At 36.3% G+C, this 27,378-nt stretch overlaps 4 protein-coding genes across 6 annotated transcripts; 3 read left to right on the forward strand and 1 right to left on the reverse strand.

The window, feature by feature from the left end:
- The first annotated feature begins 1,060 nt into the window (after positions 1-1,060).
- Positions 1,061-5,249, forward strand: LOC147484952 (NAD(P)-binding Rossmann-fold superfamily protein). 2 transcript variants are annotated; one of them, XM_086572572.1, is made up of 13 exons: positions 1,061-1,196; positions 1,327-1,468; positions 1,541-1,681; positions 1,761-1,809; positions 1,942-1,959; positions 2,627-2,742; positions 2,839-2,952; positions 3,503-3,553; positions 3,708-3,796; positions 3,897-3,957; positions 4,043-4,120; positions 4,735-4,842; positions 4,923-5,249. In XM_086572572.1, exons 1-13 carry the CDS (start codon positions 1,189-1,191, stop codon positions 5,067-5,069), a joined length of 1,122 nt encoding a protein of 373 aa, XP_086428698.1. In that variant the 5' UTR covers positions 1,061-1,188; the 3' UTR covers positions 5,070-5,249. The 2 variants fall into 2 exon arrangements, with proteins under 2 accessions (XP_086428698.1, XP_086428699.1); XM_086572573.1 differs by having other exon boundaries at positions 4,941-5,249.
- Positions 5,250-6,918: 1,669 nt separating this feature from the next.
- LOC147484953 (lipoxygenase 2, chloroplastic-like) lies at positions 6,919-11,949 on the forward strand. Of its 2 annotated transcripts, XM_086571606.1 has the most exons (10): positions 6,919-7,148; positions 7,205-7,351; positions 7,839-8,107; positions 8,510-8,747; positions 8,917-9,234; positions 9,384-9,469; positions 9,858-9,968; positions 10,068-10,369; positions 10,466-10,732; positions 11,052-11,949. In XM_086571606.1, exons 1-10 carry the CDS (start codon positions 6,989-6,991, stop codon positions 11,809-11,811), a joined length of 2,658 nt encoding a protein of 885 aa, XP_086427732.1. In that variant the 5' UTR covers positions 6,919-6,988; the 3' UTR covers positions 11,812-11,949. The 2 variants fall into 2 exon arrangements, with proteins under 2 accessions (XP_086427732.1, XP_086427731.1); XM_086571605.1 differs by lacking the exon at positions 6,919-7,148 and having other exon boundaries at positions 7,208-7,351.
- A 2,889-nt stretch (positions 11,950-14,838) lies between these two features.
- PUR7 (purin 7) lies at positions 14,839-21,171 on the forward strand. The gene is made up of 13 exons (XM_086571359.1): positions 14,839-15,061; positions 15,179-15,671; positions 15,756-15,857; positions 15,948-16,077; positions 16,449-16,541; positions 16,790-16,878; positions 19,018-19,098; positions 19,778-19,867; positions 19,948-20,037; positions 20,160-20,210; positions 20,298-20,344; positions 20,655-20,712; positions 20,801-21,171. The coding sequence occupies exons 2-13, from the start codon at positions 15,384-15,386 to the stop codon at positions 20,855-20,857; spliced, it is 1,176 nt and encodes a 391-aa protein (XP_086427485.1). The 5' UTR covers positions 14,839-15,061; positions 15,179-15,383; the 3' UTR covers positions 20,858-21,171.
- A 65-nt stretch (positions 21,172-21,236) lies between these two features.
- Positions 21,237-25,705, reverse strand: LOC147484955 (uncharacterized). Its single transcript, XM_086571358.1, has 9 exons — positions 25,673-25,705; positions 24,661-24,703; positions 24,477-24,555; positions 24,330-24,375; positions 24,160-24,258; positions 23,858-23,926; positions 23,527-23,728; positions 23,018-23,127; positions 21,237-22,941 (listed from the first exon to the last, which is right to left on the reverse strand). Exons 3-9 carry the CDS (start codon positions 24,521-24,523, stop codon positions 21,490-21,492), a joined length of 2,025 nt encoding a protein of 674 aa, XP_086427484.1. The 5' UTR covers positions 24,524-24,555; positions 24,661-24,703; positions 25,673-25,705; the 3' UTR covers positions 21,237-21,489.
- Positions 25,706-27,378: the final 1,673 nt, after the last annotated feature.

Raw genomic sequence — 27,378 nt, forward strand, 5'->3', positions numbered from 1 at the left:
ATAAAAAAAATTATTTTTAAAATAGCAAAATTACCATTTTATCCCTCCAAAAAACAAAAAAAAATATTAAAAAATTAAAAAACTGTAAAATGACAAAACTGCCCCTATAACGTACGTGAAACACTATTCATCATACCCAATCTTTTTCTATATATATAGTAAGATACATCTCGATGCAAAATCAATGGTTGGCTACAACCTGTACTAATTCCCTCTCGAGTCTCAACTTGACACTTGCCAAATCCCATTTTCTCTCTCTTATCCCACAACATTCTAATGTAATTATTTTTCTCTACTCTCTCTCATCTCCATTCCGTTTCTTTATACTAGCCCGTGCCTTACGGTAGACGGATATACGCCTTTAATGCCCCGGCGTGCATCCCCCATGCGACGACCGCGGATGTGTGTGCCGACGATATCCGCCCTCCCTACTCATATTTTGAGTACAAGATGATATCGCATTACACCTTAAGCCCTCCGGCGCAAGAGATCCCCGATGCGGCACAAATAATAGACTTTGCCTTCTTCGGACGCATTTGCCCCTACTTATGTTTCTAGAGCCAACAACCCATAAAAGTTCAAATTTTAAAAGCGGTCCGGCCTTACTTTTTGTGTGGAGTGGATGAGATAAGAAAAACTATTAAACTCACCCAAAAAACTTGTTAGCTTACTCAGGAAAAATATTTTTAGTGGCTATAGTCATAGTAATAATTAGCGAATTATAAGGTTTGGCGAATAAAACGAATAAGTCGGCGAATTTTTGAATGATACGGTTTAATTCGCGAATTGGTTGGGCCGGGCTTATAATTGCCGAATTATAATGTCCGGATCTTTGAAATTCAAAAAAACGGGCTGGGCCTTAGTTGGAACAAAAAAAAAATGTGTTAGTAATAGTAAGTAGAACAAAAAAATTGACATTTGTATTATTTTTTCACAAATAAAATTGTAAAATTAAAAATAAAAACATTATGTACTTATATATCAAAGTTTTAAATGTAAAATATATAGTCGAATTTTAAAAGAATATATTCGTATTATATCCGTTTAAAACACATATATAGTATTTTTACCGTTAGCGTTTTATTGGACCGAATATTTAAAAGTATTATTGTTGAAAATTTCGAATCTTAGGTGAATAAAGTTTTGCCTGTCTACGAATTTAGTAGCTATGGCTATGGTTAACCATGTATGACATTGTGAGTTGGAATTTGTCAACCCACTCCACCTATCTATGTTCAATTTTGATCTATGTTTTATAGATTACAAAAAAGCATTGCTAGTTTAACAATTCTGACACGTATATATATATTGAAACCTGTTGTGTAGAAAGCAGATTCTAAAAATGAGTGAAGCAGCACCCCAGATTGCAATTTTAGGTGCAGGCATTTTCGTTCGAACTCAATACATTCCTAGGCTCAGTGAAATAGCTGATCTAGTTACCGTTAAAGCCATTTGGAGTCGTACAGAGGTATACTCATTTTAATCTCAAATAATTTCAAAAATTATACAACTTGTTTTTTTATATCTTTGTATTTATTAGGAATCTGCAAGGACTGTTGCTGAACTAGCTCGTAAGTTTTCGCCAAACATTGAATGTAAATGGGGGGATGCTGGCCTTGGTGAAATTATCCAAGATGCTTCAATACTTGGAGTTGTAGTTGTTCTTGCTGGACAAATTCAGGTCTCCAAATCCTTAATGAATCATCTAAGATTTATAGTAAAGTTTAACACTTTGTAAACAAAGTCAAATTATATTGCAGGTGGATATCTCGTTGAGGATGCTAAATGCAGGGAAGCATGTTTTACAAGGTGAGTATGATTTCTACTATTACAATGTTGATGGGGACTGTTATTTTTCCTTTTCTCTTGTAAAGTTCTGACTTGGTGATTTTTGTATTTGTGATTTTCTTTTATACGATTGCTGGACTTTGTGATCTTCAGAGAAACCAGCTGCAGCCCGTAAGTAACATCCAGTGTTTTTTTTTTTCCTCTTGGTAAATCTGCATAGATAAAGTAGAAAACCCAAGCAGGATAGTGTAAATGAAATATTTTGCATTCTATGATTCTCAAATAGAAAATGACACTGGTTGTCTACTAGGCTATAAGAGATTCAGAGATTACCCTTGTCAATGCCACCCCTAATCAAATTCGCTAGTAAAATGATATAATTTTGGTACATTTGCCGTGTGCCATCTCACACCCATGATTACAATACTTCTTGTTTCAGCGTGTATTCCTCTTGGCTTATGCCATCAATATTTATATAGGTGCTTTAGCTTATTCTTTTTCCTCCAAAATTACCTAGGATGTCTCTAAAACTCTATTGTAGTTGTAGTAACTATAGTAGGAACTATTAGAACGATATTTTATATTACACACACCTGATCAGAAAGATTTCATTTCTCTCAATGAAAACAACATTACAAATCTAGTTTTATCGATAAAAAAAAAAAACAAAACATGGGAGCTACTAAATTTCTGAACTAGTGGTGTCTTTTTTAAAATGTAAATAAATGATTCACCGTCTTTCTTTCTTTTTTAACAAAGAACTTATCGGACATTTAGATAAAATCAGCATTTTCTGCATTGGGCTCGGTTAACAAATGACTAGTATGTAATTATACAGATGTTAGTGAGGCTGAAACTGCTCTGTCAAGCTATGATTTGTTACTTAATCATCTCCCACGTAGACCAATTTGGGCTGTTGCAGAAAATTATCGGTTCGAGCCTGCTTTTGTAAAGGTTACCTAGCAACTCTGATTATCTTTTAATATATTTGTCCTTTCTATTGTTCCTCTTTTCTTGCTTTCAAAATAAGCATTGTTAATTTCTTTTCAGTGTAAAAAGCTAATGAGTGATATTGGTGATATGATGAGTGTTCAAGTCATTGTTGAAGGATCAATGAATAGTACAAATCCTTACTTCTCAAGCTCTTGGAGACGCGATTTCACAGTAAGCAACTCGTCCTCAGTAAAAACATCACTCTCAAAGGTTTTGCAATGTGAATTAGTTTGCAGAGATGTCTTTGTTTTGTTTTATATGTCATCTATGCTATTTATTGTGCATATACTTGTTTATCATCAGATACATCTAGCTATTCTACTATTCTATCGTTCGGTAATACAACCATCTAGCTAAAGTAATCCAAACTGTTTGGTTGTCATCAATGTAGTTTCAACAAATAATGGGCCATGACCCTGTCGCTCCTTTAAATGTGGTGCATGCAGTTAATAGCTTTCCCATTTCTTTCTGTTTTGATGTTCTATGCGCTTTGATTTGTCTGGATATTCTCTTTATACTTTTTTGAAAGGCAAGAAGGTTGGGGTAAACATTTGTAGTTTTGAACATGTTGGCTGTAATAAACATGCACACTTCATATTCAATAATTAAATTATAATGCTTCCAGCCTTACTCTCCAGTCACCATGTTTGTAATAAATAAGCTGCTTTATGAAAAGCAGTGGCATCGGTTTATGCTCAGGGTTACATGTTCCATTTTGCAGGGTGGTTTCATTCTAGATATGGGGGTACACTTTATCGCAGGATTGAGAATGGTATGCTTCTGCATATTTATCTATTACTCAACCTCTCCTCCCGGACACCTAACATAATTCACTTCCTGTCTTACATTTCTTGTAAGGATTGTTGGGTGTTAAGGGTTCAACCATCTGCTGCTAAATTCTGATTATTGTCGCGACTCTTAAATAGGTTGTTGGGTGTGAGGTAACCACAGTGTCTGCTGTTACCTCTCATGTTGATACGTCACTGCCTCCACCAGATAATATATCAGCTCTGTTGTAAGTTCAAAGCACAAATTATATTGCTCGTGTATAGTACTTCGTACAGCAATACACCTTTAAAAGTTTTTTATTTTTTGGATATTTTCTGTTGGCTTAGTCGCCTGGAGAACGGTTGTGCTGGAGTGTTTGTAATGATAGTGTCTGCAAAATCACCCAAGGTATGTGCTAAGACTCCACTAACTTCTCCTTCAAATTATCCTCTTAGTTAAAATCCATAAACTGCACACTGTTTAGCTTTATTAGATATTCTGGAGAGTCGTTGGTTCAAAAGGGACACTGCAAGTTGAGCGTGGGAACGTAGATGAAAAACACGGCTACTTGGTAAGTTAGAATCTATTTTCTGCTACTTAAATTCATGTCATTGTCAGATGACTCCAACCATTAGTTTGACAAACTCTTATCAGAAGTTCTGCTATATTAGGATATTTATAAAATTTTCTGGCTTGTAAGGGCATCACCAATGGGGGGTGTAAAATTACACCTCCACATAGGCTCCACCTAGGTGCCATTAGGATTTAACAACTCCACTTACACACTAATTTATAGACTATATATATCCACACTCTATAGCTCCCAATGGAGAGATGTAAAAAAATTAGATTTAAAACTGGGACGTCACTTGGAGTGACGTTTGAGTTTAATTTAAAGAGGGACGGAGTGACGTCTGAGTTTAAAAATTAAAAATCAACACTTCAGAACTAAAGAGGTAGAGTGACGCCTGGACACACTTTAAATTTGGAGTGACGTCCGAGCTTTTTAACAACTTGTATCCGGGTGGGGAATTCCCCACTTTCTCTATTAGCTATTAGCTTATTAACTACGGTTTATAACCTCCATTAGGAGTTTTTTGAATTTAGGAGTGTAAATTTTACGTTTTATACTGTTTACACCCCCCATTGGAGATGCTCTAAGCAATTTGTCTGCATGTATGACAGGTTTCTCTCTATACCTCCAGCGGTAGCCAAAGCTCCTTCCATCCATTTAATGGGGTTCATGAAGAATTAAAAGCTTTTACACATGATATTTCACAAGCCACCCTTCAGGTAGAAATATGATTTTTGTTTTATGCTTGCTGTCAGCTTACTTTTTGATTTTGTTCTGCCAAGAACGCTGATAATCCTAGTCGGTTTCTTCGTTACAGGACGGTGGTAGCTATGCAGCTGATCCTCGTAGTTCTTTCATTGAAGGTGCCAGGGACATTGCTGTTCTAGAAGCAATGCTTGAATCTGGAACGAAACAGGGAGCAGAGGTTAATGTGAAAAAGCTGTAGTCCCAATGCATATATTTTATTTTTTACTGCCAAAGTGGCTCATTATGAAGGATGGGTAAAGTATCACTGTTTCCAAACAAGGTGCTTTGTAGAATATCAGTGCCAGCTCGAGATGAAAGAAATGCATGTTAAAAGTGTGTCAGAGATGGCTCATTCTAAAATGAAAGGATAATTGATAAATTGTGCCATATTGAAATATTAGGTCGCGTTCTTCATGAAAGTATGCAACCATGGACAAACTGTACCCATTTGCTTATCATGCCTAAAGAAAAATGGAACAAGAATAATAGAAGAAACCAAACTGAGATATATCGGATATATCGGATATATCGGATATCTCGGTTTTTTTGGTGACCAGTCCAAAGTTTCTAAAATATCGGATATCTCACCGATATATCTCGGATATCTCGCCGATATATCTCGAATATATTGGATATTTCGGAAATTTCAATATTAAATTATTAAAAATTGGTCAAAAAGTCAACAGATATATATCGATTATATCGGAAATATCGATTATATCGGCGATATAAACTTTCATATCGGAAATTCTGATATATCTCGGAAAAAAAGGGGTTTAATATTCGGTGGATATATCTCGAAAATATCGATCTCGGTGTACCAATTTACCGAGATATATCGGCGAGATATCGGATATCTCGGCGATATTTTGGGCCATGGAAGAAACTGTATGAATTTTAAACCTGCAACCTCCAGCGCGTGGGGAGGGCTGCAGTGCTGCACAACGTTTTACTGAATGTCTCGTGCAAAAATATGTTCAAGTATGTACCCTGTACAGTAATCATGAGCATACAAACAAGCCAGCAGGTAGAACCCTTAAATACTGTGGGATTGTCCATGATCATGAGATCATCGGCATAACTTCGCAAGTGGGGCACATGGGCAAGTAATTGTACGATAAGATTAAGGCGCCATGAGCTTATTAAAATTTGCAATTTCAGCACCAGACTATGGGCGTCTGGGACATTACCATGTGAGAAGTCATGTACAAGCAGTCTACGGGTTTCCACGTAATGACGCCATTGATACCCTCAATGACATACTGGCAATAAGTGTATGGTCACTTGGTCAGTGGTCTGATCGGTATTAAAAGCGAAATTTAATTGTGTTTGTTGGATATATATTATTATGTACGTGTGCCACTAATTGATCCAAACTATCACGTTCGATTCATTACCCTAGTTATGCCCAACAAACGGAAATGACGTATGCATTCTAAACACCTAAACACGGAATTGCATATTGAACTAATGGTTGATTTTTAGTAGAGATAATTTATCTACTATGGATAGTATCTCTACAAAAAATCAGTTAAATCGAATGTTTTTAGTTTTGTAAAAAAAATATTTAAATTATAGACCGTCAGATAAATTTCTAATTTGAATTCAACTTTTGGTAGGGCTAGACCGTGTTTAAAAGAGCTGATTTTTTGTGGAAATTGTTTTCATGCTATAGAGATCATATCCCCAGAAAATCAGTTTTTAGTTCATTGTGTAAGTAGGTAGAATTACATATGTCATTTCTGTATGTTGACGTAGTTGGCCCGTATATAAATTTAATCAAAGACATTAATTGTGAATATATATATCAATTGATATCGGACATTTGAAGTGAAGATCATATCATGGGGAATAAAAAGTCTATTCCAAAAGAGTTTTATAATGTGTGACACCAATTGTATTAAATCAAAGACACCGATTGTATTAAATCAAAGAAACCAAATGACAAAGCTAATTAAGTAGATCGACTATTTACGATTTATGTTCGTTTATCAAAAACACTTAATAAAAAAGGCATCTTGCATAAGGAGGCATCATAGTACGTCTACTCTTGTCCACTAAGCAAGTGTTCATTGATTTCTTTAGCCAAAGTTTTGTATTTGTACCTATCCCAGAAAAATGTTGATGCCTCAGGTGCACCATTCAGCTGAGTCTAGTCGAGCTCTGTTGATCTTGAAAACTTCTTCCTTTTCTAGCAATGGTCTCACATCCAACCCACTTATTCAAACCAGAAGTATTACTACGACTACCACCAATCGTTCAGCCCAAAAAACTAAGGGTGGCACTCTTCGTGTTAACGCCATTATAAATCCATTAAAGATCTTAAAAATCGAGAACAGACTGTTGCCGTTAAGGCAATAGTGAGTGTGAAAGTGATTGCAGGAGGTTTGCTTTCAAAAGTAGGATTGACGGGAGGGCTCGATGGCCTCACGGACTTGCTTGGTTTAACTCTTGGTTTGGAGCTTGTTAGCTCTGAAGCTAGTAAGTATTTTGAGTGAGTTATTTTATATAGTCTATCGACGTTGGTGATTTCCTAAAGATGTTTAGGAATACCTAATGCGCTAGTTAGGTGTTTACATTCTTCGGGGTGCTAGTGCCTAACGGTACATAATATATAGGATTTTAGTTACTCCATGGGTCAATTAGGCTTTGGAGTTTGGACCTTTTCTGCTAGATAGGTTTTGTTAATACCTGTCGGGGTTAATTTGTGACGGTCACATGTCTCATTAGTCACTACACCATTTCTGTCAATTTGGTTTGGACTTGAGTAGTTGAGGTGTTCATGTTTTCCGCACGTTCCCAAAATGTGAGCAAAGTTACTGCAATTCCGTTTCCTTCCAGGAACACCTCAACAACTATTTTAAACACTTTAGTGGAAAAAACACTAGCTAAAAAGTGGTGGGAAAAAAAAAAACTAACTATTTTAAACATCTACAAGTTAATTTATTTCATTTTCTGAAATTTGAAGAGGATGGATCGGAAGCCAAACTTGTCAAGGGATATGCACGTCAAATACGCCAAGACATTAGCGAAGCCAAATACGAGTGCAACTTTCAAGTTCCAGTTAGTTTTGGTGGAGTGGGTGCAGTTACAGTGAACAATGGTCACCGCCAGGAGGTGTACCTTAACAACATTGTTCTTAGTGGCTTGCCTCAGGGCCCAGTTACCATCGCTTGTGAATCCTGGCTCAGTTCTAAGTACGACAATTCAAATGCGAGGGTATTTTTCACCAACAAGGTAAACCATATTTCATATTATTAATTTCCTAATAGTTCTTCTTCCTTTTTTTATTTAAAATTACTAACTCTATATCAATGTTAGTCTAGCTGTGTAGGTGCGTCTGAAAGGAACACGCTTCTAAAATATTTGACATAATTTACAAAAGTATTCATACTATATAAGTTCGGACAATCTGTACATCTTTCCTACATTACCAAAGAAACCCTTTTAAATGTCAATATCATACAAAATACAAGACAACGGTAGTGTTGTGGGTTACTGTCGGGCAGGGCAGTAATGATACACCGACCTACTAATTTGATCGACTTAACCGACCATTAGTAGTAGAATGGTGCCGATGAGTCAAAAATACATTTTAAGGTTTTATAATATCTAATGGTTTCATGAATGTTGGCCCAGTCCTACTTGCCATCACAGACACCGAGTGGGCTAAAGAAGCTGAGAGAGGAAGAATTGGAGAGTCTACGTGGGAATGGCGATGGAGAACGCAAGAGCTATGATAGAATTTACGACTATGACAAGTACAACGATCTTGGTGAACCAGACCAGGGTGAGAATTCGGCAAGACCTGTTTTAGGTGGTTCAAAACATCCCTATCCGCGACGCTGCAGAACAGGACGTGGTCCAACCCATACAGGTGACCACACAGATATGCGTTATAGGCTATATATATGCTGTGCATGGTTGTTAAATCATAAATTATATTGTGGCGTGTAAAGTTCTGTGATGTGTGTATGTGGGAATAATGAAAAATTATGTTAGACTATTTTAAGATTAATATCGATCTTCTTTATGCACTGTTGTAGATCCTTTATCAGAGAAAAGGGGGACATTGTTGTTTTATGTGCCAAGGGATGAAGCCTTCTCAGATATTAAGCAGTTGACATTTGGAACAAAAACACTTAGATCAGTGTTAAAAGCACTCATACCGTCTCTTCAAACAGCTCTTGTTGATGCCAATCTTGGATTCCCTTACTTCACCAAAATAGACACTTTGTTTAATGAAGGAGTTCCAATACCTGCAAATCAAGGGATTTTTAAATTAATATTGCCGAGGTTAGTCAAGACGGTAAAAGAAGGAAAGGACGATGTATTGCTGTTTGAGCCTCCAGAACAGTTCAATAGTACAGCTCTAACTCTTTGTTTTAGTTTCTCTATTATTTAAAATATCACTGTCAGAGTATTAACAACTCAACTTACTTTTAGTTTTTTTAAATATTGGCAGCATAATTTATATTCCACAATTTCTTTTGCCCGTGTGTTTTGTTTGTAGGAGATAAGTTTTCTTGGTTCAGCGATGAGGAATTCTCTCGCCAGACTCTATCTGGTCTTAATCCTTTAAGCATTGAATTGGTCAAGGTATGTATGGACATGTATGAACATTTTTGTTAATCATATGGAATGTTACACTAAAGAGATAATGGATAACAATTCCAAGAGCATTTGGAACTCATGCTTCAGAGTTGAAGTTAAGTACAATGTCCTCTGAAAGAAGTTCATCTCCAATTATCATTCTTTGGTTTCAAGTGGCACAAGCCACTCAGAGTAGTGCATATATGTATGTCATTATTGTGCATTGAGAACTGTTAGTGGCGAAAGGTTCTCCGTATTGGAAGTTATAGAGAAGAACAAGACCCTTTTTTAATTGGCAAGAGATGGCCTTAACTAGTTCAAATTATACTTTTAGTCACACCGCAATAATTTTGTTGTGATTATAATTGGTTTGTGAATATATTCAATTCTCCAGGAATGGCCAATGAAGAGTAAACTTGACCCAAATGTTTATGGTCCACCTGAGTCTGCCATCACAAAGGAAATTATTGAAAGAGAGATCAAAGGACTAATGACTTTAGAACAGGTATTCTAGATCTTCTGCATTTCTCTCCAGCTTGCAAAATTAGACATATCAAGCTAGCTTTATGTCATAAAATAATGTCCCTATTGTTATGGATTGCAGGCCATGGAGAACAAGAAACTTTTTGTCCTTGATTATCATGATTTATTGTTGCCATATGTGCAAAAAGTACGAGAATTAGATGGCACTACCTTGTACGGGTCACGCACTCTGTTCTTTCTCTCTGAAAATAACACTTTGAGGCCCATAGCTATTGAGCTCACTCGCCCACAGATAGACAGTAATCCGCAATGGAGACATGTCTTCACCCCTTGTTGGGATGCAACTAATGCATGGTTATGGAAGTTTGCCAAATCTCATGCTGCTGCTCACGATTCAGGCTATCATCAACTTGTTATTCATTGGTATATATGCTTTTCCACTGAAGTCTAACACAGGAATTTCACTTATGTTTTAACAACTTATGTCTGTAAGTATGGTTTGAAACTTTGTCTCCACAGGCTGAGAACACATTGCTGCATGGAACCTTACATAATTGCAGCAAATCGGCAACTAAGCGCAATGCATCCAATTTATAGATTGTTGCATCCTCATTTCCGGTATACTATGGAGATTAATGGTCTTGCCCGAGAGGCTCTCATCAATGCGGATGGGCTTATTGAGAGCTGTTTTACTCCAGGAAAGTACTCAATGGAAATTAGCTCTGCTGCTTATGACCAACTTTGGCGTTTCGATATGGAGGCTTTGCCAGCGGACTTGATAAGGAGGTAAATTTGCATTAGATTGTGCTTAACATTCTGTATCCACAAGCGAACCCAATTGGAGTTTGCCCTTGGTTACAATATGCACGCAAAGAACGTGGAACTATAGATAAAAAAATATTTTGATAAGTGAAAACTTTTCGCACTATTTGTCGAATGATTTTATTAAATAAACCTCGTAAAAGATTGGGTTTCGATCTTTGAAAAAAGAATGCACATTCACGGATGATTGTTATTTATGTATTCGGGAGACTTTTCTCCCTTTACACTTGAAAATCTTATTTAGAGTATTTTAACAAGCTAGAGTTATTTATGTAATATTCAGGGGTATGGCAGTTGAAGATCCAACAGCTGAACATGGTGTGAAATTGACAATTGAGGACTACCCATTCGCCAACGATGGCCTTGTACTCTGGGATGCGATAAAATCTTGGGTGACAGACTATGTTAACCATTACTATCCTGATGCCAAATCTATTGAAAATGATACAGAACTGCAAGCATGGTGGACAGAAGTTCGAACAAAAGGCCACGAAGACAAAAAAGACGAACCATGGTGGCCGGTCTTAAATACTGCAGACAATTTGATTCAAACATTGTCAACCATAATCTGGGTTGCATCTGGTCACCATGCAGCTGTGAACTTTGGACAATATCATTATGCAGGTTACTTCCCCAACAGACCTACAATAGCAAGAACTAAGGTGCCTAATGAAGACCCAGAAGTGGCTGAATATGAGAAATTTATGGCCAAACCTGAGGCAGTGCTCTTGGAATTACTTCCTTCCCAAATTCAAGCAACTACAGTAATGGCTGTATTGGATGTGTTGTCAAGTCACTCACCAGATGAGGAGTATTTAGGTGATGCAATGGAGCCATCATGGTCAGAGAATCCAGTTATAAAAGGAGCATTTGAGAGGTTTGAAGGAAAGCTGAAAGAAATGGAAGGGATAATTGATGGAAGGAATGCTGATCCAAACTTAAGGAACAGATATGGAGCTGGTGTAGTCCCATATGAGCTTTTGAAGCCAATTTCCGCACCCGGAGTGACAGGGAAGGGTGTACCAAACAGTGTCTCCATATAGATCTGATGTGTCATTCTCTGTACCAGTAAGTTGAATAATGAGAAAAATAAATGTCAGTGTCTGTACCAGCAAGTTGAATAATGGTATTGTAAATATCTTTAGAGACATGCTTGAATGAGATGTTTTTTTTAAACACAATCTACACTTCTACAGTGAGTGATTATCGAAAAAGGAACACTTCTACAATTAGCACTCTAAAGAGCCACTTGCCCACAATAGTTAGGGCTCCAGCTACCCCGAGGATATCTTCATAGGGATGAGGGTCTGCGGACCGTTGGATGTGTGATTTAACAGTCTGAAAATCAAAAACAAAAAAAATGAGAAAGAAAATGAAAGGATTTTGTATTTCTATGAGGACATCTCCGGGTAGACAACCTCCAATAATTATTAGTTTATTACATGCTCTATCATGGGTTAAAATATGATGCTAAGCATGGTTAAAAATGTGATTGAGGCATTAGCCCAATTTTTTGACAAGCATATATATGGTTAAAAATGCGTATGGTATGATGTGATTGAGGCATTGCAAAAAAGCCCAATTATTGAAGACTAACTCATATATATATATATATATATATATATATAATATATATATATATATATATATATATATATTCGATGATATGCAAGCCTATTTTTTAAGACTTATAGTATCATCATCCAAATGTTTCAACAACTTTGCTAGTTTCAGTTTGAGACTTGAAATTGAGCCCAATTTCTTTATTAATTTTCTTATTTTCCCCTCTCCATGTGAAAAATACTAAAATAGAGGGTCAAATAAACATAAGTTAAACTCCTTTATGTGGTATGTGAGACAGTGCAATATTTGGTTATGATGCCTGGCCAACAATCGTACAACACTACATATTAATTTGTAGTAATATATTGTAGTGTTTTGGAAAACTATCTAAGATCAATGGGTATGAGCTAATGAATTAATGAAGATTAAAGATTGAATAACAATGAACTAAGTTCTTGTATTGATCAACAATGGCGGTTACAAATCGCTCTCACTCTCTTACTGTTTTCTAGTTCTATCTATTTTTCTGGAATGAATAGAATGAATCGTTTTCTTCCTCATTCTTGTCTTTATATAGTATTCCAGGTTGTAGTCTTGCCTAATCATTTTCTGCCACGTGTCCATTCTCTTCTTCATTCTCTTTTCCCACTTTTAACCGGCAACATATGACCTTACCGCGAGATATTGACATTTATGTCGATATTTTGAGTTATTTATGATATATGGGCTGGAATATCGGGTTGACAATATTTACCCACGACATTGCCCCCTCCTGAAACTTTTAAATTTCAATATCGAAAATTTAAATGTTTCGAGAAACAACTGGGCAAAAACAAAAAAAAATTTCAAACTGAAAATTCAAATTAAAATTTCAAATTATCAAGCGGTTATTGTTAGAAACGAAAAACCGTCTCAAAATACTGAATATAAAACTCGCTTTCACTTTCTCTCTTCACTTATTCACATAAAAGCTTGAAACACTAAAACCCCACCACCATTAATAGCCTCTGAAAAGCTTCATCTTGAAATTATTCGCTGTCTTTCTCATTAGATTTTCCTGTAATTTTGTCAGGTTAGTTAAAATAAAACTTCAATATACTTTTTGCTTTCATAAACACTTCTCTTTTCATCTATTTATTTTTAATAATGCATCTGTTCCTCTTCTTAAATTAAGAGAGTTAGGGTTAGTGTTAGGGTTTGAACTTAAATATTTTATCTGTACAATCACCTATACTAACTAGATTTTGAATTATAATTTTTGATTTGTTTCAGTGTAACTAGGAGAATTGAAAAACTTTTGTTAATTTTAGGCGAACACTCTCGAAACAATTCTGGCTTCGACATCAAGAACGTATGCTTTTGAAACACAACTCCTCACCTCGAAACCCGACATTATCACCACGAAACCTCGATACGAGTATAACAAATAAAATATTATACAATTATACTAAATATAGTGATAGTAATACTGATGAAGGATATAATTCTAATAAAAATTTATAGTTTTAGTGATACCAATATGTTGAATGATGGTGTCGAGTCTACAACTCGAATCAGCTCTTCTTCCTCAGCCTCAACATTGCAAAGGACTGAGACTGATAAACCAGCCTAGCATCCATCGTATCTTGTTGATGGTTTAGCCTGCCATCATTTCGAGACTGTGGCCTCAGAGTCAGAGCGCGATATCATGGAAGATAACAGCATATGGAGTGGTAGTTTGAATCCTTATTTTCCAAAAAACCAAGTTAGACATAATTAGAGCTGCATACCAGATACCATATACTGTCACTCTTCGACACTATGCTGGATGTAGGAAAGAGACCAAATGCCAAAGTGGTGATGCCCATACAATTATCATCATTGTTGGGCAACTAACTGCTGGTTTGCGACTCCCTTTAACTGACCTCGATCAAGAGGTACTGAACCACATGACTATCTCTCTTTTGGCCAAGGCACTGGCAATTTTTGGAGACTGCTACATATTTGCAACTATTATAATTCTCATCTTGAATCCACTATGCGTATATCCCAACAAATCCGGCTCATCGACATTCAAAACCACTATACCTTTGTCGAACGCACCGAAAAAAATAAAAACGGTATACCTGAGCCCAATAGTTATTTTTATCCCAAAAAACGAAGCAATTGACAGTGTATCATAAGAGTGAATCGAGATAGTGATTTTAGATAGCCACTCTATCCTATCATTGTATCCGGTCAATGGGAATTATCTGCTTCTATCGCTGTTTCCTCTTTGGTACACCATGTTTTTAATCTTAGAAATATGTTATCTATGACCCTCTCTCTTGAAACACAATTTCAACCCTCCATCTCGGACCTTTTATCTGACTGGCTTATCATTTTGTCCTTGTTTCAGTGTTAAGACCTACGACATCGCAAATTCGTGGAGAATTTTTAGAGAATATTGGATATTTTGAGAGGCACTGATAAAGAAATAATTGTTAGAACTGGTGCTTATCAATATGGAAATCCAACCTCGAATGTCGATCTTCAAGATGTCCACAATTATGTTGCTTCTTTATACACTTTAAAGAGTAATGCGCTTAGAGGTCAAGATCCTTCACTTCCCCAACCTGTTATACCTTCCAAAACTGCTCCAGGTGGGTAGCAGAAACACTGTGATTGAAGTTTAGCATATCTCTGAAGGTGCCTTAATTTCCCTGTGGCACCTCAAATTCCTGCCACTCGCTCCAAAACTCAGCACATCAGGTATCAGCAAATTGAAATGAGAAAATATATATCTTTCAAGCCCAGTCAATTTCTCCTAAGTTCATCTCTAGCTTCGCAAATTTTGTGCCCATGGTTATTGCCATCTTTGTCTGGCAGAACTTATATGGCCTGATCATAAAATTCAGATGCTGGAGCAATATAAACTTGGTAGCTTGATCATAGACTGCCATTGCATGAGCATATTACGCCATTTGAGCTGGGCACTGAATGGAAAAGTAAAAGTTAAAAAACTAGCAAGGCTATATATTTGGAATTTTGGACACTGGGGTTTTCACTTTTGATTACACACAAAACAAACAAAATGGCTTCTCAACTTTATCCAACCTTAAACCCTCCAAAAACCCTCAACAAAACCTCACTTTTCCCTTCATTCACTCTTTCAAAATCAATAAAATTACCAAAAACCAAAACTTTTTCACTTCCATTAACCATTTCATCACTTGAAAAACAACCATCTCTTAACTCACTCACTAATACTGATTACAGAGACCATATTATTCATTCTGCTCAAATTTCACTTACCAATTGTCTTTCTGAAACCAATCTTCATCTCACTGTTCCTTCTCTTAAATCTAAAATTAGAGGCAAGGTATGAAAGATATGTACTTTACTCACGTCCCCTTTTGTTGTGATTTGTTTTTTAATTATTTATTTAAGGTGGTGAGGTTTGTAGGTAAGAGATATATATGATGCTGGTGATTATCTTGTTCTTGTCACTACTGATAGACAAAGCGCTTTCGACCGTGTTCTTGCTTCTATTCCATTTAAAGGCCAGGTGCAATTTTTTTTTTTATTAATTTGTTTTGATGCTAAAGGGAGTTGGGCGTTTTTTTTTTTTTTTTTAATATAATTTTATGGATTTTAGGTTCTTAATGAGACGAGTTTATGGTGGTTCGATAGGACTCGGCATATAACTCAGAATGCAATTGTATCAGCTCCTGATAAAAATGTAGTCATTGCAAAGAAATGCTCAGTTTTCCCAGTTGAGTTTGTGGGTGAGTTTACAGCCTTTTATCTTACAACAAAGTGAATTAGTGATTCAGTATGATTTGTTTTTCTAATGCTAGGTAGTTTCTGTTTTGGTAGATCATTGTTTAAGGTTGTTCTAGTTATCTGCATAAGAGTACTAGAAGAAAACCAAGATAGACTTATAGGAGCAATGTTTAACAAAGAGGCAAGTTCATTGTGTTTTTGCCACAATTGTGTCAATCCCAACTAATTTCTCAGAATATTACATATGTTAATCACCGCTCTCTCTCATCTGCTTCAAGATGTTTGCAAATGTTTATAAATCTAGTCCTCCTGCAAAAAAATTATTCTGATTATATATCATTTATACTTATTGCAATTTGATGCGTCTTTGCAGTTAGGGGTTTTGTGACAGGAAGTACAGATACATCATTGTGGACAGTCTACAATAAAGGTGTCAGAAACTATTGTGGCAATGCTCTTCCAGAAGGTAGGTTTTTCCGACATCAATTGCATATAATATGTTCCTTTGGATCAGAGTTTTACTATCTCTTTTTCATTGTTTCTAAATGTGGGCTTGCTGCTTGTCTCATTTTGAACTATAAGGAATTCCACATTTTTTTATTCTGAAATTAACCCTATACTCAAATGTCAAAGTATACATATGTATTTTTTATATGAGAATGAGCAAGTTTTTAAGTGAAGACTCTAACTTTCTTATATGACAATCTCTATTAGGCTTGGTAAAAAATCAAAAGCTACCTGCCAATATACTCACTCCGACAACTAAGGCTGCAGATCATGATATTCCTGTAACTCCAGAAGAGGTTAGTTGAAGTGATATTCTCTGTCTGTATTTCCTTGTTAGATAAATAACAATGTCTAGAGTCCCGGCAAATTGTCTGTGAAGGGCATGTTACTTATTATATCAAACTAATTTTAGCAAAGGTGTTCGGATGAGTACAAGTTCTTTGATCTCATTCTCTAGTTCCTGGAAGTAGATGTTGCTCGTAAAGGCTATTTGGATAAAAAATATATTTTTTGAACGTATTGTGCTTGGCGTTTGTGGGAAATAGGCCATCTATCCTTTTGAATACATAATGTGATGATTCCTATATAGACTCCACTGAGCACGGCTTTCTGGTAACAGCTCCAAATCATTGGTCCCAATTTCTACAGCTTCACAGGATTGACTTTTCACTGCAAAACATTTCATTGTTGGTATTGATAACAACTATTAGCTGTGTTGTACGGGTACTTCAAAATGGAAGCCATACCCTTGTCGGACACCCGATATTTTAACTGAAAATGCCATGTCTCTGGAGTGTCCCTGACGTGTCTCAGCTATACCCGTGCGGCATAGACTACTAGTAATGGAATCAAAGAACATATGCTACCTATAAAACATTTGAGAGGGGGAGATTTGGACATTCTCTAGCGATATTACAGTAATGGAGTTGCAAACGCACCCCTCATTTCCATCCTCAACAACTACAACTTTGACAAGTAGAAATGTGAGAATCTTGGGGAAATCTCTAATGAGATAATTCCCTTTTATATAAATCTAAAACATGAATTACAGAATTGCTCTTAGGGGTTATTACAATATTACTAAATACATAAACTCCCTATACTCCCCCTCAAGCTGGAGCGAAGATATCAATCAAACCCAGCTTGACTGCGTTGGAGTGAAGAACTGTAGGTCCCAAAGACTTGGTGAACATATTAGGCAATTGCTCTGAAGAGCGAACTGGAATCGTGACAATGATGCCAGATTGAACCTTTACTCGAAGGAAATGGATATCAACCTCATTGTGCTTAGTCTTTTCGTGAAGAACTGAATATGATGCTATCCGAATAGCAGCTTGAAACACACGAGAGCCATTACTCTTACTGGAGTATGTCTCTTTCAAAGAGGACCATAGGTCAAAAACAAAATCATGATATAGAAACATCTGAACAATTGGTGTATCCATGGAAACAACCAGCCAATAACCATACTATTATGCTTCTTCCATTGAGTGTATTTCTTCTCGTCTGTAATAGCAGGGTGAGCGTAAGTCCCATCGACTAATCCCTCCACACCCTTACTAGTTAGAAATGGACAACAGATCTAGACCATGTCTTAAAGTTGATCCTATTCAACCTCTCTGAGGTTATAAACTTAGGTGTGGAGGCTTGAGGACCTTGTACTGAAACATGACTCTCTCCCAGTGTATCCATTTCAAATAAATGATCAGAGTCAAGTAGGAAGCACCAAAGTTAACAACAAACTTATAAAAAACAAACCCAACCAAACAATAGAGAGTAAAGGTGGCACCTTTAAAGAAATTAGCTACTTGATTTCATAAATGCATAACCTTTGTAGAGAAAGAAAATGCAAAATAATAACCTAGATCTATGAACAATTGACCTGGAATGTCCATGGAGTTACCGAATTTTAGATCTATTTCATGGAGAAATTGGTTAGTCTATCATAAGAAAGAACCCCCAAAGAGTAAGATGTTGATGGTTTGCTTCTCTGGCAGTGGTAAGAGATGGTGGTAGAAGCAAGTTGTTGGATTGTTTTTTTTTTTTTTTTTTTTTTTTTTGCTCTGATACCAAGTAGAATTATGAGAATCTTGGGGAAATCTCTAATGAGATAATTCCCTTTTATATAAATCTAAAGACCTAAATTACAGAATTGCCCTTAGGGGTTATTACAATATTACTAAATACATAAACTCCCTATAAACATTACTTTGTTCTCTCGTTAGATCCTAGATAATTGTGATTTATTACATTATGTTGAACTGTTGAAGTGAAGTGTTGTTTATTGGTACATGTTGATAATTTAAGATGTCTCTTACTATATATACCACACTGGAACTCACCGAGTACTTAACCAGTGTAATTATTTTTCCCAAATTGCTACTAATTTCTCATGTGTATTTTTGATTTACATGTAATGCATCTGTCATGCCCAGATAATCGAGAGAGGTCTAATGACACGAGATGAATATGACGAAGCAAGTAAGAAAGCATTGAGTTTATTTGAATATGGCCAGGTGATCACTGTACTTTATCTCTGCTGATTTTCTCAAGCTAACATAGCGATTCAGAACCCATTCAATAGTAATATATTGTAGGTGCCGACTAGCAAAGTCAGTAAAACCTTTGGGTGATGATATCAGAGGTCTGGGACTCGAACCCCGCCAATATCAAAGAGTTACTGATCTCATTTAAAACAGGTTTACCAATCAAAGAAAAAAATAGTAATATATCAAATCATTTAAAGATGAAATCTGGTTTTTCTAGTAATTATAAGCCAAAAAATGTCTTTATCAATGATTTTAAAACCAGGCTGTCCTAGACTATGATTAAAATTGGAAAGTGGGCCTTTTGGCTTATTTCTTGTTGAAACATTTCGTTGAGTTCCTCATCGTAGTCAAGAGGAAGAAGATTACTTCCTGTGATACACAAGTCGAAAACTGATGTTACATCAGTTCATTTTTTATATCCATGATATTGATCAATGCACTGTTGTAATTGCGGTTACTAGATATGCGTTTGTAGTTGAGATGATTCACCCCATTTAGAAGGGTATCCCACCTATGATCCTCGGGCCTCCTCTCGTAGAATATGCCCTCTCCCAAAGTTTTAGCTTGTGGAGAAATTGGCAATTTGAGATAAACATGTAGAGAACTTATATCACTTAATTGGTTTCCTTCTTCTTTACAAATGCAGCACGTAGCTATAGAACATGGTTTGCTATTAGTTGATACGAAGTATGAATTTGGAAAGGGACCTGATGGGGCAATTCTTTTGATTGATGAGGTTAGTGATAATTTTCTAAGCATATATATTCTACAAAACAGTAGTTGGCTTTAACTTTTAATTGTTATATGAACTCTTAGGTACATACCCCTGATTCAAGCAGATATTGGATTGCACACTCTTATGAGGAGCGGTTTCAGGCTGGCCTTGAACCTGAAAATGTTGACAAGGTTTGATGCTTGTAATGGTTTTTATGTTTTTGTAGCTCTTTTGCATCGTTGTGGTTGATCACTGATATTACCAAAAACAAAGAAAAACATTTCTAATATTTTGGTCAAATTATTGTCTTCAGGAGTTCTTGAGGTTGTGGTTTAAAGATCATTGCAATCCATATGAAGATGAGGTAAAGTGTGTAACCTTTTAAATATCGTAGATAATCTGTATGTTTGTTCCTAGTTTTTAAACTGACCCAATGAATCAAAATTTGTAGGTCCTTCCTGATGCCCCTGACGAACTTGTCTGTGAACTTGCTTGGCGGTATGTCCTGTCAGTGTACCCCTAAACGGGAAACAAGGCCAGCAATGACTGTTGGTTTTGGGAACAATATACTTGTTTTTCATTTCGATTGTGCGTCTGGGTCAAATGAAGTCATGGAGTCAGCAACTCATTTTTACATTCATCCAGATTGTACAGATGTCTTTACGAAAGTCTGATTTATTTTATTTAATTATTTTAATTTTATGTTCTTTAATTGTACTTTGTGTAGTACTTTTCTGATCTGCATAATACATTGTAGTAGCTTGTTTATTCGTACTGAGACTAATCATATGTGGATTGTTTCTGGCAGTTATATATTTCTGTTTGAGACTATCACAAAGTCAAAATTTCAGATGCCAGGAGTGGAGGTATTATGAATTATTTGACACATTTTTTATTTTTTTTATTTTCTTTTTGTGAAATAAGGATTCTCACTGGTGGTCTTTCTATGTGCAGGAGCCCGTCCATGACCGGATATCAAGGAATGTTTCTCTAGCATTGTCATCTTTATGATACCTACATCAACTGTCTTATAGACCAGCTATAACTTATTTTGCTAACGCCTGAAAAGACATTCTGATCCGTTCTTGAAGCCATTACCATTCCCCATTACCATGCCCGTCTTCAATTTATCAATGAAGCTTTTGGTATCTGAGTGATCTTGTTTGGTGAATCTGTCAAGTGGGATAGATGCTTCTAGGAAAATATGTAATGGAGCCTGGACATAAACAACTTTCGATTGTTTCTCCGTGTACACTACATTTTTGGTATATCGGTTGAATTTATGTTGGATTGAAATAGATGAAATCAGCTATTCATTTTGTTTCTGTACGATAGCAACTATATTATCAAATCATTGGATAACAACCGATATGATTGCCCCTCCACCATGAAAAATCAACATAAGCTAGAAAGAATAGAGCGTGGAGCATTTTCAACTCACTATGGGGAGTATAGAAAATTCTATTACCCTGCAAAATCAAAGGTGTAAACGAAATAGGAAGAGACTGAACTCCAGAATGGCATAAGAAAACAGAATATTCAAAGGAGGGATATATATTTTCCACACATTTGATTTATGTATGTAGCTGTTGAGATGTTTCGCCATTATCTAAATTTAAGTTCAATATAATCCACTAAGAGAGCTAGAGCTGAAGAGACACATCAGGTTGATTATCTGGTAAAGTTCGATCAAAGTTGAGCTGCTGGTTCTGCACCACATTTCTTCCATAGAATCCCATTGCTGGTGGCAAAGATGCTGCACTTGACCCCACTGAGCCTGGCCACATGATTTCAGGCTGCACGCATCCAGTCTGGTTCCACAAGTTCGTCATGGTATTGGCATGTGATTGCGAGTAGGATGGATTGTTGTTAATGGCCTGAACAGTCCTCGATCTTTGTTGGTTCCATTCCAATGGTGACATTACTCTACCTGAGTTGATGATTCCAGGGCTTGGTGTTTGTGTCGGGATTGATGTGTTCACTATTTGATTATCTTGGTTGTGTCCACTCCACAGATTGTGGTGGCTCCATTCTGCTGGCGAATTTTGGTGACCCAAGTCGAAAATTCCATAGCTTGGTTTTAGAGGTGGTAATGGCGCATCCATCAATAAATTACCTTGACTGGGATACAGTGTTTCCACTGACTGTCTGTTGGGTTGCCGCCATATAGGGGCAAGGACTGCGACTGGATCTTGCTCTGCACATGTATACACACCGGTCTGACCTGTTCTGATTGTATTGTTTAGAAATGGTGTCACCATTGTTTCATTTCCACCAATCGATGAGTTCAAACTCACCCTGGGCTGGGACGAAGAATTTACTCCACGGCTCAGTCTGTTATGACCAAGAATGTCTTGTATTTGTTCAGCTAAAGAAGGTGACGACCGCAGCAAGCTGCTTGGCTGGTTCCTCGCCAGGAATGGAACTGCCTGAGAAGAGCTGGCTCTGTTTTGATAGTCGCCAAAACTGGGCAGGACCTGATTTGCCCGGCGTCCTTCCGTGAGTAGTCCTGCCCGCGGGAAGGTGATTGATGCATAGTTTCGGCTTGCTCGAGGACTTTCTCCATGTAAGGACACCAAGCTTGGTTGTCTTGTTTCCTGGATAGAGCTGGTTGGTCTCCTTTCCTGAATAGAGCTACTTGCCTGCTGAGCCAAAACGACTCCATAGCTACTTGCCTGAATAGAAGAGCTGAGAGCTTGGCTGGAACTCGATGTTCTTGTAGCTAGAAAAGGCAACGAAGTTGATCCAGAGATGTGATCTTCTCTCGCGGAGGAAGCACTCAATTCCAGAGGCCTTGCCTGAGAAGCTAACTTTGCATGCGATACCTGAGCATCGGGCTTGCTGGCATCCACCATCATTGCTACATAACCGCTGTCAGATTCCAACTGCCCATCATCACCCGGAAGGTTCAAATCTGTTGTAGGTTGAGGGCGCCTGAGCTTCTTTTCTGTTGCTTGAAAGTCAGTGTTAGGGGGTGGAATTATACATTCCTGAATTTTCCGCTGAGCAACCTTCTTAGCTGTCGAACCCATACCTTTTACAAACCGCAGCAGGCTCTCCTTGTATCCATAGCCGTCCATCCCTCCTTTGTCAATCTGTAGAGTCTCAAGAATGTAATCACCATAAACTTTTAGGAACTAATTTTTTTTCAGAGTGATAATGAAGACTTACATGCACAATAGATTTGGAGCAAGTGGCTTCCTCTGAAATTAATGACTCGGTTTCATTTAGGAAAGATTTAAAAGGCCTGTAACTTGAACGCGGTTGTCCTTCTCTAGTTCCTGGAAATAAGTAAAGGAAAAAGAAGAGAGAATAGCAAATCCCATGGTCAAATTTATAGGACAAATCTAATGGCATTTTAGTATATTACATTGATTACATAAAAACAAAAAAGGAATTTTATGTTTGATACAATATCAGTTGGATGGTTCAACTTGCACCCTACATACTAATTACTATGCATACTTTTTCTCTAAGAGTCTACAGATGGCAGATGCTAGTAGTCATAGAGTTACACCAAAAAAGTACGCTGTGCCAAAATTTTAGTAGCAAGTCTTCTATACAAATATAACTTTGAGTTAGTAAACAGTATATAAGACGTACTTGAAGTGTTGCGTGGATAAATTTTTAAGCATATGCATGGATGAAATTTGAATCGCCATATCAAGAATGTGGCTTACCGTTTGATGCAACATTGGAAGTCATTCTACTCAGTCTACCTCCTGTATTGAGCTCAGTTTGCAACGTAGAATTTAAACTTCTGGTTTCAAATTTGGGCTTTCTGCCAAGTCTTTTTTTCGTCAAGAATTCGTGCTCAAGGTTTCCAGGATTCATTCTGAGGGTTCTAATGACCTGCTTAGCCAGTTCGTCTATAGCTTGAGCCTGAAAAACTCATTGCATGTTTTCGTAATGATGGTAAGCAGGTATTTTAGGCAACATTCTCTATAAAAAATGACTGAGAACTGTTGAGACTAAATAGTAAAGCGAGCACTGATGATTTGAAGAGCTCACCTGTCTATAAAATATGGTGTTTTGAGCATTGAAAAGCATCGCATTCTCAAATATCAAGAAAACGTCATGCTGTAAATATTCAAATAACTAATCAATCACGGTCCAACTATGTTCCCATAAACTCAAATGTGGAAATTTACTCATCCTTCACTAATTGGATATCACAAGATTGGACTAATAATTGAGGCATAGGGTAAAGATCTTGGAATTTATGTTAATCATGCCGAGTGGCTACTAAGACACTGATTCTACAAAATCATAAGCATATTTGAAACTAAGAACAAAAAAGAAAATGGACAAACCTCAAACTGTTCAAGAGATTTGTAAGCTCCTTGCTCTATTTTTTCTTTCATAGTCATGAAATCCATTGGCTCTTTAATAATCTCATAGTATCCCTCAACCTTCCAAAGCAAGAAGTCTGCGATAAATATTACTGAACTTTGACATTGGGGAAAAAAAATCAAGTACAAACCTCTACAGGATCAACCGGTACAGCGAAGATCTCATGTGTGTCTTTCCTGAAAAAGAATCCAAGAAGCAGAATACTCTCATGAGCGAGCTACGTCCAAGTATTACCTTGAGTTTCATTCATCAAGGATTTATGTTCATAAATACTCACCTCTGCAGTATCTCAAGAGCAACCCACAGCATTCTTTTCTCTGGCATCTGAGATGTCGGTCGCTCTGCTGATGGTTGACCTGATACAGCAAAAACTAGGTTTTACATAGACTCATTGTTATGAAACATTAGCATAGCATAGGACGTGTAAAATTTTACATATTTATGGCAAAACATAAGCTCACCATTGTTGCCCAAGTGATTTTCATTCTCTACCCTTTGGAGTTCCTGTAAGAGCAAGGTTAACAATATGAGACTCTGAGCAAAAACTCACCGAGGACATTGGATTGCTAATGCGTCTAATTTACCTTTCTGGCCAAAGAGCAAGTGAGTTGTTCAAGGATCTAGGTCTATGGGACAAAATTGAAATACTTAATAAAGCATGCATGTGAAACGATTCAACATTTGTATGACTTCCTCATATAATCTTAAAATCAAAGGACAGAACTTGTATGTCATTTGCCATGTTAAGCAATTTCAGGCTTCAAATTCCTTGCAGGAGCACAAGACACAAAAAAGTAAAGTGAGGGAAACCAACTTCCATTCAATCTGCAATAATGGCTCTTTCTGATATATTCTTCATCCATATTTGAATTGAAAGATTTTTTCATCACAATCAATGAAGTGAAGTGAGATTATTCTGTTGACTGCATTAATTAAGTATACTAAGAGAACTCCGGTTCAGTTTCTCAAGTGTTTAAAGTAACTCTGTCTACTAAACATTAAGTTGTGCTGGCTAAGAAACATAAACATATATGATCAAATGGAGGATTCATAGTGGAAACAGACATTATTGCATGTAATACACTACATCAAAGTATTTGAATTATCAAATGGAGGATTCATAGTGGAAACAGACATTATTGCATGTAATACACTACATCAAAGTATTTGAATTATTACCGTGGACGCTTTGTGGTTAGAATTTCACCAGGACTAAATTAATCATCAGTAATTTCATTTTGTTTTGTTAATCACATGCATATACATATATCATATATATATCATAACAAGATTAACTATCATCAGCACTTCAGAAGTGTATAGTAAAAGTAGAAATGCATGGACTATAACTATTGGATTTCGGATTCAGTTGTTCATTATGATGCCTACATACTTTCCAGATATTATGTATATTATGATGAAAAGACGGTCTATATAGCTATATAGGTTTAAGGGAGATTAAGAATTAACCACCTATTTAGGGCTGGTTGCCTCACCGTAATCAGCAATATTCATTTTTTTTTTCACTTTTACTTATTTTCAGTAAGTCAACGATGTTTGATCAGGACTAACTGACTAAGGGGATGATTCTAATTTGGAAAAGAAAGAGTAGGTAACTTGAAAGTACCTCACAAATAAGAGGGTTTCTGTAAATTTAGTGACATCACAGTAATGGGGCAAGGATTTAGGTCGGGTAGACCCGAATACATCGGGTTTGGGTGTATTTTTGTGTCCGTTTAATTATTCGGGTTGGGTTCGGGTATGTTGGGTTTGGATTTGGGTTCGAATAAATTTTGTGAGTTTTATTTTTTTATTTTTAGTGTTATCCGAATATTAAATTTTGGTTTTATTTAAGTTCGGATTTGGATATTGTGAAACTATTCGGGTTCAGATTCGGATATAGCTACATCCAAACCAAATCCGACCCGATCCCTGCCCTACACAGTAAGGATGTAAAACATAATAATAAGAAAATGTAGGATCACAGATGAAAAAAAAAAAGTATTCCCTTATAATTTCTGACCTGTGCAACTTTAACTGTTTCAGCCAGTACTCCCTTGGCCTTGGTGGAATATTGCGCCCCTAGTACTTCATTAACTGGCCTTAGTTTTCGTTTCTTTTTGCCACTTTTTGTGGGCTCGGATTTGGGCTTTGGCCCGTCTTGTTTCTGGACTTCACTGTCATCTTCAAAGAGGGCCTCATACTCTTCACTTGTTGGTTGTTGGGCCTTACCTCTCCCTGTATTCTCCAGAGCTAAAATTCTTGCGCTCCGCCTTCTTGGTCCATTTCCAGACATCATTTTATTCTATAAAAAGTATAAACAGATTAAATACAGATAAAATCTGTTCCAACTTGGCAAAAGGAATTAACAGTATGTAAAAGGTAAAAAACATACGTAAGTAATTGATTACAATTAAAATATATGAATTTAAAGCTGTATAAAAGCGGGTTTTTGTCTTACTATATTCCCATCTATTTGACAAAAATAAATTTGTTAAATAAAATCTTATTTTCTTTGTCATAAAGCTATGCCACATTCTAACTTAGCCCTTTTGTTAATTTCCCTTATTTTTGTCTCTTCTAAATATGTGAAGTCATTTTAAAATGATGAGGGCGGTGATAATTATGTTAAAATAACAAGGACAACTAAAGATGTACCCGAAAAGAAAGAACAAAAAAAATCTTTCACGATTTTTGCATAACATAAAAAAATAGAAAAAAAAAATGACAGGTGAAGAAAGAGGAAAATGAGGAAGAGTTTATTTGTAGATTTGTAGACATGCATCACAAATGATAAATAAATAAATAAATAATAATTAAATAATAATAATAATAATAATAAATACAATAATTCCCCCCCTTTACTTTTATTTTACCTATGTTTATTCTTTTTTTCATCATTTTATTTGTTAAATTCTTTTCTAGCTCAAGACCACTCAAGTGACAACTAATTTGACATATATATAAAATCTGAATTTAAAACATGCAAATCTAAAACCTTTTTAATGACTATATAGTTCTTGCCAAAAAATAAAATACCTACATCTTGTCTTCAACAAAGTAAGACACAAGAAACATAAAATGGTTAAAGCAATTAGACTCCAAGCGAAAGCTAGACAAACTATATCATTCTTACTCTAAGGTGGATATTGCTTTCCCTTGCTTCAAATAGATGACAA

The sequence above is a fragment of the Coptis chinensis genome, chromosome 7 (genome assembly GCF_015680905.1).
Source record: "Coptis chinensis isolate HL-2020 chromosome 7, ASM1568090v1, whole genome shotgun sequence".
In the NCBI taxonomy this organism is placed as follows: domain Eukaryota; kingdom Viridiplantae; phylum Streptophyta; class Magnoliopsida; order Ranunculales; family Ranunculaceae; genus Coptis; species Coptis chinensis.

Bases quoted from the DNA above. Each gene is read 5' to 3' on its own strand.
- PUR7 (XM_086571359.1), top strand. From the start codon at position 15,384: ATGGCTTCTCAACTTTATCCAACCTTAAACCCTCCAAAAACCCTCAAC. The intron at 19,099-19,777 runs GTGATCACTGTA...TTACAAATGCAG, and splicing joins GTTTATTTGAATATGGCCAG to CACGTAGCTATAGAACATGG. The intron at 20,211-20,297 runs GTAAAGTGTGTA...CAAAATTTGTAG, and splicing joins GCAATCCATATGAAGATGAG to GTCCTTCCTGATGCCCCTGA.
- LOC147484952 (XM_086572572.1), top strand. The intron at 3,554-3,707 runs GTATGCTTCTGC...ACTCTTAAATAG, and splicing joins TTATCGCAGGATTGAGAATG to GTTGTTGGGTGTGAGGTAAC. The intron at 3,797-3,896 runs GTAAGTTCAAAG...CTGTTGGCTTAG, and splicing joins GATAATATATCAGCTCTGTT to TCGCCTGGAGAACGGTTGTG.
- LOC147484953 (XM_086571606.1), top strand. From the start codon at position 6,989: ATGTTGATGCCTCAGGTGCACCATTCAGCTGAGTCTAGTCGAGCTCTG. The intron at 8,108-8,509 runs GTAAACCATATT...ATGTTGGCCCAG, and splicing joins GGGTATTTTTCACCAACAAG to TCCTACTTGCCATCACAGAC. The intron at 9,235-9,383 runs GTACAGCTCTAA...TTTTGTTTGTAG, and splicing joins GCCTCCAGAACAGTTCAATA to GAGATAAGTTTTCTTGGTTC.
- LOC147484955 (XM_086571358.1), bottom strand. From the start codon at position 24,523: ATGCCAGAGAAAAGAATGCTGTGGGTTGCTCTTGAGATACTGCAGAG. The intron at 24,259-24,329 runs GTTTGTACTTGA...TTGCTTTGGAAG, and splicing joins TACCGGTTGATCCTGTAGAG to GTTGAGGGATACTATGAGAT. The intron at 22,942-23,017 runs GTAAGTCTTCAT...GAGACTCTACAG, and splicing joins GCTCCAAATCTATTGTGCAT to ATTGACAAAGGAGGGATGGA.